Source organism: Mirounga angustirostris, unplaced genomic scaffold (assembly GCF_029215605.1).
Source record: "Mirounga angustirostris isolate CCGP_5_RB_7025 unplaced genomic scaffold, mMirAng1.0.hap1 SCAF_4, whole genome shotgun sequence".
Lineage (NCBI taxonomy): Eukaryota > Metazoa > Chordata > Mammalia > Carnivora > Phocidae > Mirounga > Mirounga angustirostris.
In genome coordinates, this window is record NW_026991712.1 from 30,480,679 (window position 1) to 30,495,372 (window position 14,694).

General features: G+C 38.5%; 1 protein-coding gene across 5 annotated transcripts in view; it reads left to right on the forward strand.

The window, feature by feature from the left end:
• Positions 1-14,694, forward strand: part of ANGPT1 (angiopoietin 1) — a 245,663-nt gene that overhangs the window by 146,069 nt on the left and 84,900 nt on the right. For 4 of the 5 annotated variants that reach the window (XM_045896050.3, XM_045896051.3, XM_045896052.3 and 1 more), the window contains one exon: positions 5,083-5,238. In XM_045896050.3, the coding sequence (XP_045752006.1) occupies positions 5,083-5,238 (156 nt within the window). Of the gene's footprint in view, positions 1-5,082; positions 5,239-14,694 lie in introns of those variants that run through there. The other variant, XM_064587994.1, reaches the window with a different exon arrangement.

Below are 14,694 nucleotides of genomic sequence, written 5' to 3' on the forward strand. Positions count from 1 at the left end.
TAAAATAAAAAATGAAAAATTATCTATCTTTAAACAAGTTTCTCCTCATCTGTTCTGTAGCCTTCACTTTATGTATTTCCTGCATGAATATTATGTGTTACCGGAATTTGTCTATGACATTAGTGGTAGTGTGCTTGTGCTTGATGAGTGACTATCCTTTAGAATGGAGCATAACCTGCAGGGCCATCTAGCCTCTTTCAAAGCAACATACCAGCTCTTTCACCCATTCATTGTGTGATCATAGACAGTTTACATTAACTTCCTTGAGCCTGTTTCCTTATCAGTGAAATGAGGAAACAATGCAGTGCCTAGACTGTTACAAGGAAATCAGTCAGGTACTTACCTAACCTAACCTTAGCAGAGGCTTAGCGTGCTGTTGTTATTCTCTTTGTTATATTTTAGAATAGCTTGCAAGAAATAGAATGGGTAGAAGAAAACAAATATGTTATAAATTGCATACTAAGCAAAAAAGGTAGGAATTGATGAAAGGATTTTTAATGATCCATTGCATTAAAAGTGCTAGCAAAGTGAACTTTCCATATAACTGGCTCTAGAGCCTCTCACCTCCCTTCAAATTAACTTGGCCTCCAATATGGTGAAGCAGAATAAAGTAATCACCCTCTAATGATGTATGTTTTTCTCAAAGGAATGCGTAAATTAATTCTCAGTGAACTAGCCAAAAAGGAAACCAATCATTCATTAATCAATCAATCAACCAGCCAACAAGTCCAATAATAGAGCAGTTCCCCCAAATCAGAAGCTGGTGGAACATCAGAAGGTAGAGTTGAGTCCTCTGTTTCATCTCTATCATCACCTAAGGCTCCGCTCCATCTCTTAAACCATAAAATAGAGTGAATACTCCCCATGTAGGGTTAAGGTGTAATAATCCAGTCAATGTATATGAAAGCTTTTTGTAAACACTATATCACTTCACAAATTTAAAATTATTTCTTTGCTTTAAACATCATTCATTGTTCATTATCTCATTTCAAATGCCATCCTACCTTCTCTTGCTGGTCTTTTGGACAGCACTTTATCTGGAGTCAGACACTGAGAGTGGCAGTACAGTCAAATTTGATACTTCCAGTTGGGAGTCTCCTGCTTTATAATTTCTCAGATCTGTGGTCAGCAACTTCTAAGCTTAAAATTGACATCTTAGATGTTTCTAAAATATTAAAACCTGAAGTAGCCATCATATTCTGCAAACATATTTTTAAAAAGGGTAGGGAATATATGAGGACAATTGAATTTGTTACAAATTTTTCCTGAACCTGGCTGACATGACACATCAAGATGTATTTCACAGTTCTACATCTACATAGGAATATTTAGAGATAAAATGAAAGTAACCCTCCTTATTAATCTCACATTGTATATTGACTTCTGCCTCCCTCCTCAGCCTTTAAATCAACTACCTCTGGTTTTTGCTTCTTAAATGTGCCATTATCTTTTGCATTAAAAGGCAGTTACTCCTAGAGAGAGCAGCCCCACTTGATTAAAAAATAATTAACTTGAGTTATATATATGTTACTAATCATGGCAGCCCAAATAAGAATTTTAGTATAGGTTGGAGACCTACTATACTGCTGCAACAGGGTCAGCAGAATTGGGAGGCTCTTAGTGATGAATGCCTACATAAAGCAGTTACTTTGCTTTGCTGGTGTTAACTTTTACAGTTAAGAAAAAACCATAATAATACAGAATACATAGGAGCTAACAAAGATAGAATCACAAAGCAGCTGAACCTTGATGTAGTAACTCTATGCCAGAGGGTGTCCTCCTTTATGGAGACTGAAACATATGATTATATTACACCCAGAGCCAATTAAGCTCTGGGAAATAACTCCCAGTAACCAACTGCAGAAGAAGTTGATGTATAGGGGTGTCTAGCTGGCTCATTTGGTAGAGCATGCATCTCTTGAATTTTGGGTTGTGAGTTCAAGCCCCACATTGGGCATAGAACCTACTTTAAAAAAGTGGTGTATAATTATCAAGCAGCTCTGTATTGGAGCTCACTGATTAGTGAATTCTCTCTCACTAGACAAATCTACATGGGAAACCAAGTTGTTATTTGAACTTTCTTGGTAAGCAGGGAATATGACATTGAATAAATTTGGTGGTCTAAATCACTGCTACTCAAGGAAATTGTTGTCATTTTGTGAACAAGGTAAGAAGCTTGCTCCAGAACATAAATTAAAGCATTAGAGCATCACTTTCTTCACTGAGAGAGTTTTGCTCCTATACACACACTACATTTGTAGTAACAGTGAGCTTAGTGACGTAGATAATTTGCATTCTGGCACAGTTTCTTCATTTCATGACAGCCTGTTCACAAACAGTACTCATATAGGCAGTTATTCTGTGGACCACACTTTGAGAAACACTGGTCTTTGCCTAAATCAGAATTACATTGGGAAGCTTTTAAAATATATTGTTGTCTAGTATATAACCTTGAAAATTCTGATTCAGAGTTCTGGTGTGCCGTACCTTTTTAAAATGCTTCTTGTATAGTTTTGATAGATACACAAGGTTGAGGAGCTACACAATAAAATGCACAGAGTAATTAAATAGTGCTAAGTTGAATAGATTAGAGATTGAGAATGTGGAGTTTGGCATTGGGGTTCTTATTGTTTCTCTTGGGCAAATTGCTGTGGATTTTCTAGGCCTCAATAGTCTTACTTGTAAAGCAGCTCTAACAATACCTACCACATAAACTTATTGCAAGGTTTAAGTACTGTTATAAAAAGAAAGCACTTTTAGTTCAATGCCTACCACATAGACAATTGAGAAATGTCAGCTATCTATGGTGAGTATGACCTCCATGATGGAGATTCACCTGCCATTTTTTAAAAATACACCCATTCAGGGCGCCTGGGTGGCTCAGTTGGTTAAGCGACTGCCTTCGGCTCAGGTCATGATCCTGGAGTCCCTGTATCGAGTCCCGCATCGGGCTCCCTGCTCAGCAGGGAGTTTGCTTCTCCCTTTGACCCTCCCCCCTCTCATGCTCTCTATCTCATTCTCTCTCTCAAATAAATAAATAAAATCTTAAAAAAAAATAAAAAAATAAAAAAAAATAAAAATACACCCATTCATAACTTCCCAAAAGAAAGTTAAAACATGTTATGAGGAAAGGGGAAACATGATGCAGAATCCAAAACAAAGCTGTCTGCTGCTCTGACCTATCCTCCTTTCCATTACCTTTCTATCGTTGTTTAAATCTGTTTGTGCAATTGGCATAAAGCCAAGTTAGAGACCTTTGTGTTTTGTCAAGATAATTTCTAGATATTTATTCTAACCTATGTTGTATTTGTTTTATAACAAATGTTTGTAGGTTGATCTTTTCCCCCTCTACTTCTAATTTCGGAATAAAGAATGAAGGGGAGTTACTTTATATTGACCAAGGACATAGTCAGAATTTATTAATAACAATATGAGTTTGAGGGGCGCCTGGGTGGCTCAGTCGTTAAGCGTCTGCCTTCGGCTCAGGTCATGATCCCAGGGTCCTGGGATCGAGCCCTGCATCGGGCTCCTTGCTCTGCGGGAAGCCTGTTTCTCCCTCTCCCACTCCCCCTGCTTGTGTTCCCTCTCTCGCTGTGTCTCTCTCTCTGTCAAATAAATAAATCAATTCTTAAAAAAAATAAATAAAATAACAATATGATTTTGATTCTAACCTTTCATTTTCTTTCACTTGGGGCAGATTTATGATAAATAGAAATAAGCAAGAGATGGTGTTAGGAAGTGAGCTGCCAAAGTTTCACAAAGGGGAATTTAGCTTTAGACTATATTTATTACATGACAATAATGTTACTATGGATTATAAAATAGTGGATGTATTATGGCCCACTAAATCAGGAAAAATCACATAGCTGTTAATGATTTGGAACCTGGTTTGTGAAGCACAACTTGGCAGAGTTATCAAGTGGTTAAGAGTGTTGGTATGAAAGTTAAGGACTTTAGTACTCAAATTCAAGTCTGGCTGTTTTTGTGGTGTGTGGCCTTGGACCTGACTTCTCTGGGATGCAATTTCCCCATATGTGTAATTGGGTAATAAAATGTAGTCACCACACGGTGGTGGGGGAGAATTAAGTGCACCGACGGGGAGGTGTAGGCTTCTTCTGTATTATTCAAGCAGTGCTTATACTTGGCTTTATTCTCTCCAGTGCCTAGCAGCCTCCCTCCTAGTGAGTCACTTAATAATTCTTCCTGGCCCCCATGGTACAATTTATTTTACAACCATAGTATTCTCTAAGATGGCACCATAGAGGACTAAATGTTACCCAAGGCGAGGAGGGCAAATGCTGCTTTATGGGTTATACTTTCAGTGCCTTTTTATTTATTTATTTATTTATTTATTTATTTATTTATTTATTTATTTATTTTTGAGCTTTCAAAGGAGCACTGAGAGTGGTTTTAGCTGGCTCTGTGGCTCTGCAGCTTGTTTCGTATACTGTTGCCTGTACTTTACTATTCCCTTAAAAGCTTGTGTTTTGGGCATCTGCCCCCCTCCCACTCCTTGTGTAATTCCCCTAACCCAGCATGGTCTTTTACTTTTCATTACAGCAATGAAAGCGGGAGGCTGAATTTTTCTCAGAGATTAGTGGGCAATATGCTATAATGAAAAGACCAGAGAACCAAAATTTAGACTTAACTTATCGTGTGAACACTGCTGCATTCTTGCTGGGTGACCGTGGGCTCATCATTGACCTTTGATTCTGTTTCCTCAGCTACAAATAAAAACGAACAAACAAACAAAAACCCCACAAAAAACAATGAGGCCATCTGTGCCTAACTCACATCTTTGTTGTGAGGGTTGAAGGAGTTGTAGAAAATAAGAAAGTACTATCCAAGTACAAATTTTCGTTATGGTTGTGATGATTATATATTATGTATCAGTCTGTTAGGAATTTGTTAGCAACTGGGTTCCTGTGTGCTCGGGTCCCATTTCCCCAGCTCCCAGAAATGCAGAGGATCCCTGCCAGATGGCTGATTTGCCAGCTGTGTCTTGTTTTGTCATTGTAAATATCACATGCTCCGAGAGACTTTGCTTATAATGTAGTATGTTTTGTCCTTTATCTCCTCCAGATTGAGAACTACATTGTGGAAAATATGAAGTCGGAGATGGCCCAGATACAGCAGAATGCAGTTCAGAACCACACGGCCACCATGCTCGAGATAGGAACCAGCCTGCTCTCTCAGACCGCAGAGCAGACCAGAAAGCTGACAGATGTTGAGACCCAGGTACAGCCCTGAGCCAGAGTCGACAAACTCTTAATGGAGATTTTTTCCCCCTTTAGCTTACTCCGTAAACACAGAGCGCATTTCACCATGGAGATTGGGGAAACATACACATTTTTTGTTTATTGGTAATAACAACAATGACTGCCTGACGCTCTCACGTTTCTTTTGATTTAACGAGGGTTGGTATATTTAGCTTTGCGTGTATTTGCAAAAACAAGACTGGCAAAGGGCTTAATCAGCATTGAAATTCAAATAAACACTGCAGCTACCAACTGTGATATGATATGTGTCAAACAAAATAGCCATTTGGGTCAAATTGGTGCCTTTGATGTGCATTTTTGACCTGTCCTGCTTCGTGTCTGGTAGTACGCTGGCCACGAGGGCACCTGCAGAGGTTTGGTACAGTCAGTAGACAGGCAGGAAAACCCAAATGAACTGATCAGCAATGTGTAGATTTTTTTATTCAGCATGATTTTATAACGAGGAGTCCATTGAAACTCTTTCTCCACATAATATCTGTGTCATCCCACCCTGGACAATGACATACTTCTCTATGTACAGTCATACTTATTTCAGTACAAATCAGTGAAATGCCTGTTAATCATCAGTCACAAACCTACCATTACAATTTAATGCCAATATTTTTGGTGATTTGAAGATGATCTCTTGGTTACTCCATTTGCCATTCTGAAGCCCAGAGGATGAGTCTTATCTCATTGTAATTGATTTCTGGAAGCAAAGCTGAAATATATTTTAAAAGATACACTGAGGCTCATCAGAATTTTCAAGAATTTATTTGGGCATACATCAACTCAAGTTGAGCAGTGCTTAGCTGAAAGTGGTTAGGAACAGTCTACTGTAGGAGCTAAGGGGAAGGTTTGAATAGAGAAGATGCAGAAGCAAAGCAAGGAAATTATTTGATGGACTATAGCCTAAGCAGTTGCCTTATTTGAGGGGGCCTCCTTGGCTGTAATTGATTGTTCCTAACTTTCATTTTCTTGGATTTAAATGCACTGACTCTGGCTCAGGCTTTGATTTACTTACGTAGTTTCCCAAGGCATCAGAGCCGCCTCAGTCTAATGGCCTACTTGTTTAAATATTTTAGCGATATAAATTCAAAAATAAGATGAACCTTATTTCTATTTTATTTCATTTCTGTTAATGGCATCATTGATCATATAATGATATTTAAAGATAAAGAAAAATGATGATTTATATGGGTAGAGAATCATATATTACACAGACAACTTTCCCAGGGACAAATGATTTTTATGAAAGCCATTTAAAACAGACAGGTCAGAAAAGTTTGAGCAGTTTTCCCATATTGATACAGCTGGTGAGTTGAATCTGGCACTCCGACGGAAGCATTCTCATTTCTTTCCTTTTCTATCCCTCTTGATTAGTAATGCTAATAATTAAACTAAATAAGAACTTAAATGTGGATTACATTGGAGCAGTAAATCACATGGGCTTTGGAAGATATTTTTTGCTGCATACTATCATTGATAACCACAGGTGATGGGGAAGGGAAGACTATGTATTATAACTAAAAAGTATGAGACTTCATTTAAATCATTTATCATCATACCAAGCAAGCTTGGTGATCTGCAAACATTGACTTCTGGTGGTATAAATGATATGAGTGTATTTTCTCTTGTTTTTATAAGAACAGAGTACCCACCATCTCCTACATAGCATTCTATATATTCAAAAACTGGAACAACACAATTAATACTACCACACCTGAGTGAACATTTGAAATTTTTATGCATTTATGTTATAAGTTTTAATGATCTACACGGCAGGGTTTTATTTTTTCTATCCCCCAAATCCTTTTGAGTTGTTTTTGTTCTCTTTTCACCTAGGAATTGGAGTTGGGGAGGGGCGGCAGGGGGAACCCCACTGTTAGCGTACTCTTCTCCGCAAACCATTAAGATGCATGCTATATAAGATTTTAAGAGGTAATAACTTGTTCTGGATCCTTAAGGCTAAGAGATATGTACTTTATGGAAAATAGTAGAGAAAATCCATAGAAAAAAAAACCTTCTCTCTATGGGAACAGCTAAAACTAAATAGCCCTTAAAGGCCAATGAAAGTTTATTGGGTGCACCAAGAAGAATTTTAAGATAGCTAAAACATAGTACATATCTAAAAAGTCACGAATCTATCAGAACTTGCAATGAGAGGGAGGTAGAGAAGGAAGACAATGGCTCAGACCAGCTATGTCCTACCTTAAGTAAATCCTGGGTATTCTTTTCATCTTCATTTTAATGTCTTCCAACTGTCTATGCTGTCTGTTAAGCTGTGATACTCCAAAAAATTTTCATGCAACTGTATATACATTTGTGTATATGGGATGTTTAGTTGAACCTTTGCGACAGAACATGTTCTACTTAGACATAACCACTCAAGTGCACTCAAGTACAGATGCAGGAACAAGTTACAAAATGAATCCTAAATTATTCCTTAACCTAAATGCACTCTAGTCTTAAATATTAAGTATTTTTATAAAAAAGGACCAGTAGATCCTTTTGTGCTATGCAAGCCTGCTCCTCCTAGGTTTTTGCTCCCATATTAATCTTACTTTGTTTCACATAGGTATGTGTTGCTTTTCCTAAACTGACTTCAGGTTCTCGGTTATTTTAGGAACTTACAACAGTGGTTTTGCAATATATTTTCATGTTCTAACTTTTACATGATGATGTTATAAAGATAAGTAATTTATTGCTTTTTGGTCCTCTCTCTAGACCTTCTAGACTTGAACTTAACAAAAGGTGGCAGAAACATTTTTACAGCAATGCCATTTAAAAATACTTGTGTGTTCAATAAGCATCATAATCAGAAAAGAAACAGATAATAAGCACATCTAAATAATGTTGCCGGCCAAGGCGGTGAGAATGGCGCCCCATGCCCATGCCTTCCTCCTTAGTCTCACTTGCAGTGTTTTTCTCACTCTGTTATCAGTTTGTGCCAACATCTCCTTTACTTCCAGTTCCTCTTTCTGAGTGTGCACTATGAAAAGGTTAGTTTCAGACATTCTTCATGTCCCTTCCTGTCATGTAAGTCTGTTTCTGGCTTCTACCACAGGCCAATTTTGATTAGAGGCGCACTAATAGACAAACTACATTAAAATTCACCTCTAGTAATTGGTGTGCAGCTCTGTTCTAAGCAATTTTACAAATATTAGCTATTTAATAAGTTAATAAAAATCTTAGGGGGTAGGTACTGTCACCATCCCTCATTTAAAGATGTAAAAACTGAAAGCTAGAGAGGAGAAGCAACTTGCCCTGAGTGAAACAACTAATAGTAAATGTTAGAGCAAAGATTTGACCCCAGAACATCTGGCATCAGAGTCTACATGCTTTCTGTACTGGCTTTCTCTGTATTCTGCCTTTCTCAGGATTCCTTTCTCTCTTTAAGGTTCTAGACACTAAATGGGTCCAAGCAGTGGGTAAGATGGAAATCAGATAAAACAAAAGTAATGTGAACCTAATAGTAACAACTGAATGTTTTCTATAGATGATAAAGACACTGCTGCCATGGGCGCCCGGGTGGCTCAGTCGGTTAAGCGACTGCCTTCGGCTCAGGTCATGATCCTGGAGTCCCTGGATCGAGTCCCGCATCGGGCTCCCTGCTCGGCGGGGAGCCTGCTTCTCCCTCTGACCCTCCCCCCTCTCATGTGCTCTCTCTCTCTCATTCTCTCTCTCAAATAAATAAATGAAATCTTCAAAAAAAAAAAAAAAAGAAATGTTTAAAAAAAAAAGACACTGCTGCCATTGCTGTTACCACGTACCTACACATCGTCTCACGCAGTCCCGGAATCCGGGGTTGTCCTTGCCACTTGCTGGCTGCGTAGCTATGGGGCAGTTCCTTAGACTTAGGCTGAGTTTCCTCTAATTTCCAATTATATAGGAACCATTGTGTAAGGAATGGGATTTAACTAAATTTTAAAAGGTATATTTTGGGTATCTCCTTGATGCAAGAGATTTTAAAAGGTACGGTATAGAATACGACCATAAGTAAAGCAATCCTTATCCTCAGTGAGCTTAATTGAATTAATAAGGTAAAACTTGCCCGAACCATTTCTTTGCTAACTTTCTATCAAATTAATTAGCTGTGGAGTCTTTTCATATAGCCATAAAAATGCATCTTTCCAGTCTTCTACCATGGGGGTTTTATTGAGCAACGGCCCCAGCTGCTGTGCTCTGAAATCCATCACTGTGTTGGTGCAGAGGGCACAATTCCCAGTGGCCACTTCAAGCCAGTGACACATTGTGGTAGCGATACTTAGTCAGATCTGCTCCTGGGAACTGTTGGACTCCACGGACACATGACTTTGGCTAAGGGCTCTCCTTTAGCCTTACTGAACTTTCTCACAACTGCCATGGAGGCTAAGACTTTCACTCAATCTCCTTTCCTTCCCTGTGATTAAACCTGCATCCCAGTCAAAAGGTACTCCTAGACAACTCTGTCTTCTTCCCAATTTTCCCTTACAGGCATTCCCCCTAATAAATGTCTTGTATATCTAATCTCATTTTATCATCTGCCTCTCAGAGGTCACGAACTGTCACACCTGTTGTTTGGACTTCAATCGTACAATTGCAAATTGAAGCCAGTTCAGGAATAGTTTAATCAATGAGCATCAATCTCTAGACAGAAATAGACTTGAAAGGGCAGCTCTCAAAGTTGAGCCATTGGATCTCTTTAACTTGAAGAGAGAAGAGCTGAATAAATATTTAACCTTGGCCTGGTTAAAATGGCAGTAAAATAAATTTGCTAATGGGTCATCCAAAGAAAATACCATGGTAATTAACTTTCTCACAAGGTCTGGAAAAAGTGTTTGATGACCCATTCGGAGAGGTCTCAGTGAACTATGACCCACAGGTCAAATTTGAATGGCAATCTCTTTTTGTAAATAAAGTTTTTATTGAACTCATTCATTTATATGTTGTGTATGGCTGCTTTCCCAATAAAAAGGCAGAGTTGAGTAGTTGTACCAGAAACCATATGGCCCACCAATCTATTTACTATCTGGCCCTTTATAGAAAAAGCTGGCCAACCCTTGTACTAGGATACAAACTTCAAGAGAGCAAGGATTTTGTCTGTCTTGTTCACTGCTCTATCCTTAGGATTTAAAACAGCTCTTGGTACCCAGTAGGCTCTTAATAAATCCTTGTCAAATGATTACATGAACTAATATTAGTCCCTTAATTTCTGTAGATTTCAGCCCAATGCTCCCAAGACCAAAGGTAATGTCCTAAAGGTTATATATTGATTGTTATATATACCAATAAATAGCTGATGGATCAGAATAGGACTTTGAACAGAAACATTCTACTGCAAAATTGTTCTGACTGACTAAGAACATCGGATGACAGCATATGCTCTGTACTCTAAGGAACAAGAGAAATTTGGCCACTTTCTTGCTTCATAGTGCTAGTTTAGCATTGGAGTGGAGTGAGAATTTGGATGTCATTAGCTACAACAAGCAGATGTAATGGTGATATGAAAGAAACCATTTTGATAGCAGTTGGGGGTGGGGGTTGCTTTCTTAGCCATAGAGAAGCTTCTTGTGTATAGCTACATGAGCCTATAGGAAAGAAGTCAGACTCCAGAGACAGGCTACCTGGGTTCTGATCTGACTCCTCTGTGGATTAGCTCTGTAATGTAAGTACTGTCTCTACTAAACTCCATAACCCAATGAGATTTTCCTTATGTTATAAATGTAATATATATTTGTATATAATATAAATAAAATATAAATATTACATACAATAATTATGTAGGATTAATTCTATAACATTATCCTGGCTAAGATTAACAGTAATTCTCTCAGATTACCTTTTACATTCAAATTTCCTCAATTGTTCTACCCAAAATTTTATAGGCATTTTAGTTTTTAAGATGTAATAGTCCCTTTTAATTTAGATCAATCTTCCAATTTTTTTTTTCTTGAGGTTTTTAAGAAACCAGACCAATTATTTTTGTATACTATCCCAGATTCCTGAATTTTTCTGAGTATTTCTTTATGATACATTTTAATTTACTCATTCATTCCCCGTGGTTTTTCTTTAAACCAGAAGTTAGGTCTAAAGGCTCAGTTAGATTGACTTGAACATGGTGGTGGGAGTACTTTATAGAATTACTCGTTACATCCTATTACAGCTCATCAGGAAGCACAAATGCCAGCTTGCCACACTCTCAGTGATGCTATTTTTTTTAAAGATTTTATTTATTTATTTATTTATTTATTTATTTGAGAGAGAGAGAGAGAGAGAGAGTGCCTGCAAGCCAGGGGAGGAGCAGAGGGAGAGGGACAAACAGACTTGGAACTGAGCGTGGATACAACTTGGTATCCATGAGGGGGTTGTGGGGCTGATCCCATGACCCTGAGATCATGACCTGAGCCAAAATCAAGAGTCGGACGCTTAACTGACTGAGCCACCCAGCTGCCCCTCTCAGTGATGCTGTTTTAACTCGGTTAGGATAGAAGCCTCCACATCTCTCCATCTTAGTTGTCCACTTTTCTCTTGGAAATTAACAGATAACCTGGAGGGTGGTACTTTGTCACACTGCCCATCACCGACCAAATAAATTATTTCATCAATTTTGTAAAATGGTGATCTTCTGGCTCTTTGAACACATAGCCACCTTTATTTCTCTGTAACAATCTAATTGCCACGACATCATACTTTGTGTTATATTTTTCACTTGAAAAATATAAACTAAAAGGAAGTACAAACAACAAACAAGGCTGATTTCAAAGTTAATATGCTGGTGAAAGAAAATTTCTTTCAAGGGAGATTTTCCTTTTAAGGAAGATCAGAGGCACTCTTTAAAGTATTAAAGGGAAGCTGGCTGAAATTCTCTAACTCACTTGGTTTGAGAAACTGGTCATTTTTATTTTTAAATTTTTTTTAAGATTTATTTATTTATTTGAGAGAGAGAGCAGGGGGAGGGGCAGAGGGAGAGGGAGAGAAAGTCTTAAGCAGACTCCACATTGAGCGTGGAGCCCCATGTGGGGCTCAGTCTCACCCAAGAGATCATGACCTAAGTCGAAACCAAGAGTTAGAGGCTTAACCAACTGCACCACCCAGGTACCCCAATTTTAGTTTATTTTTTAATGAAGAACTAACATTTTAGAGTCCATAAATCCTCAGTTTCAAGTCTTATGTCTTCCTTACTCTGTGGTATATGCTGCAAAATTTAAGGTTTGAAATTTTTCCTTGGGGGCTTTTTTCACATACTCTTTGCTCTCCTTTTTTTTCCCTTCCCTTTTCCTTCCCTTCCCTTCCTTTCCTTTCCCATCCCTCCCTCCTTCCTTCCCTCCTTCTCTCCCTCTTCCTTCCCTCCTTTTTCTTTCTTTCTTTCTTTCTTTCTTTCTTTCTTTCTTTCTTTCTTTCTTTCTTTCTTTCTTTCTTTCTTTCTTCTTTGAGATGTGCTTTGGAATATGTTTAGGCTGAAGAATAAAATGCCTTTTATCATTTTAATGGAACACTTAGATTATTGCTAAGCAGCAAGTTTCATAGACACATGGCAAAAAAGTGGTCAGTTTATCATAGTCTCCTGTACAATTCTCTCAGTTCTTCAGTTTTTAAACTTCAGGCCTAGTTTAATACATCAGCGGAGAGAGAATTGAAATAAAGCAGCTATTTGGTCAAGGTGATGTGGAAAGAAGAGAAGGGGTTGACATTTGGGCTCAAAAGTGTCAGAGATGACCTGACACCTAGCCTGGACTAAATGAGATCTGGGATTTGTCTCCCTCCTTCTCCCACATTCAGATGCTGTTTTAGTTTTAGATTTTAGATTGTTATCACTGAAGTCCCATTTAGCATTCATGTGACCTGCTACCTTCTCTCTGACAATGACCCAGCTTGAAAAATAACTCACTGTCCATTGTGTAGCATATCATCCAGCAGATGATATAGCTCTGACTGCCAGTGTGCCAGACCCCACATTGAGCATTGGCAATTTGGAGGGCTCCAGATGGAAGTCCCGCCTCTGTGTAACTGACAACCTCGTGGGGTAGAGAAACAGCACATGAATGAACAGACAGGATAATTTCCAATAGTAATGATTTTTTAAAGACAATACAACAGGATGACTTGATGGAGGATGGTGGGGAGTTATATTACATACAGTGACCAGGAAGGGCCTCCCTAAGCAAGAATTGAGTAAGAAATCAACCATGCATCTGGAAAGATATGGGCAACTGCAAGTGCAAAGGCCCTGAGGTAGAAATGAATTTGGCATGTTGGGGTGACAAAAAGGAGGCCAGTGTGGTTAGAACAAAATAAACAAGGACAGGAGTGGCAGGATGAGATCTGAGAAGTAAGCAGAGTTCTGATCATGTAGGACCTTGTGGGCCAGGCTAAGAACTTTGGAATTTGTTCTGATTGCCAGGAGAAGCCGTTAGCATATTTAATATTGGTGGTGACATAATGTGATTTATATATTTATTTTTCTTAAGATTTATTTATTTGAGAGAGAGAGCATGAGCAGGGAGAGGGGCAGAGAGAAAGAATCTCAAGCAGACTCCCCCCTGAGTGGGGAGCCGAGGCAGGGCTCCATCTCACGACCCTGAGATCATGATCTGAGCGGAAGTCGAACTGGACACTTAACCAGCTGAGTCACCGAGGAGCCCATGATTTATGTTTTTAAAAAGATCATTCTGGTATCATGTAGCAAACAGTTTGGAGGTAGGACAAAGTATAGAAAAATTAGGAGCTGTTATAGTTTCATTCTGTTCTCAGTGTTCTCTCATGTTCTTCTCAGACATGGAGAAGAACAGTTTTTGTTCTTTGTAAAATGAAAATTTTGGTATTTGAGAATCTCAGAAAGTGTGATGAGAGAGTGTGGTGAATAAGGGAGAAAATAGATTTTGTTTAACTACATATAATATGCCTGATTCAGTGAGACAAAGTACCTTTCATTCATTCAATCAATACTGTCTTCTCTGTGCCAAGCACTGTTCTCAGTGTCACCAAAAGATCAGATGCCTCATCCCCTATTTAATTATTTAATAAATTGTAATTCTAGTTAATAAACAGAAAACTTACCTGGACAAAAAGTATGTTTAACAGTTCAAATCACCTCTTGCGTATCCCCAGTCTTTACGCTCTCTACCATTTTGTCTTCTGGGCTACTCCTAATTCTGTCTTCAAATCCCAGTTCCTCTTGCTCCTGTTTTTCCTCAAATGAAGTGAGTCAGAATAGGAAAATATTTTTTAAAACTCTAAACCACTCCACACGTCTAAGTTATTGATTAGTAGTAGTAATGTTCCGAATGGCTTTCAGATCTTAATTTATGACAATTGTAAAAATGAATCTTAGAACCTTAGAACTTTTTTAAAACACAAATGCCCCATCTCGCCATTCCTCCCCCCCCCCACTTTCTCACCCTCTGCCTCACACCCGCCTAGCAGGGTTGGGACTTGAGTGAGGAGAATGGGATCA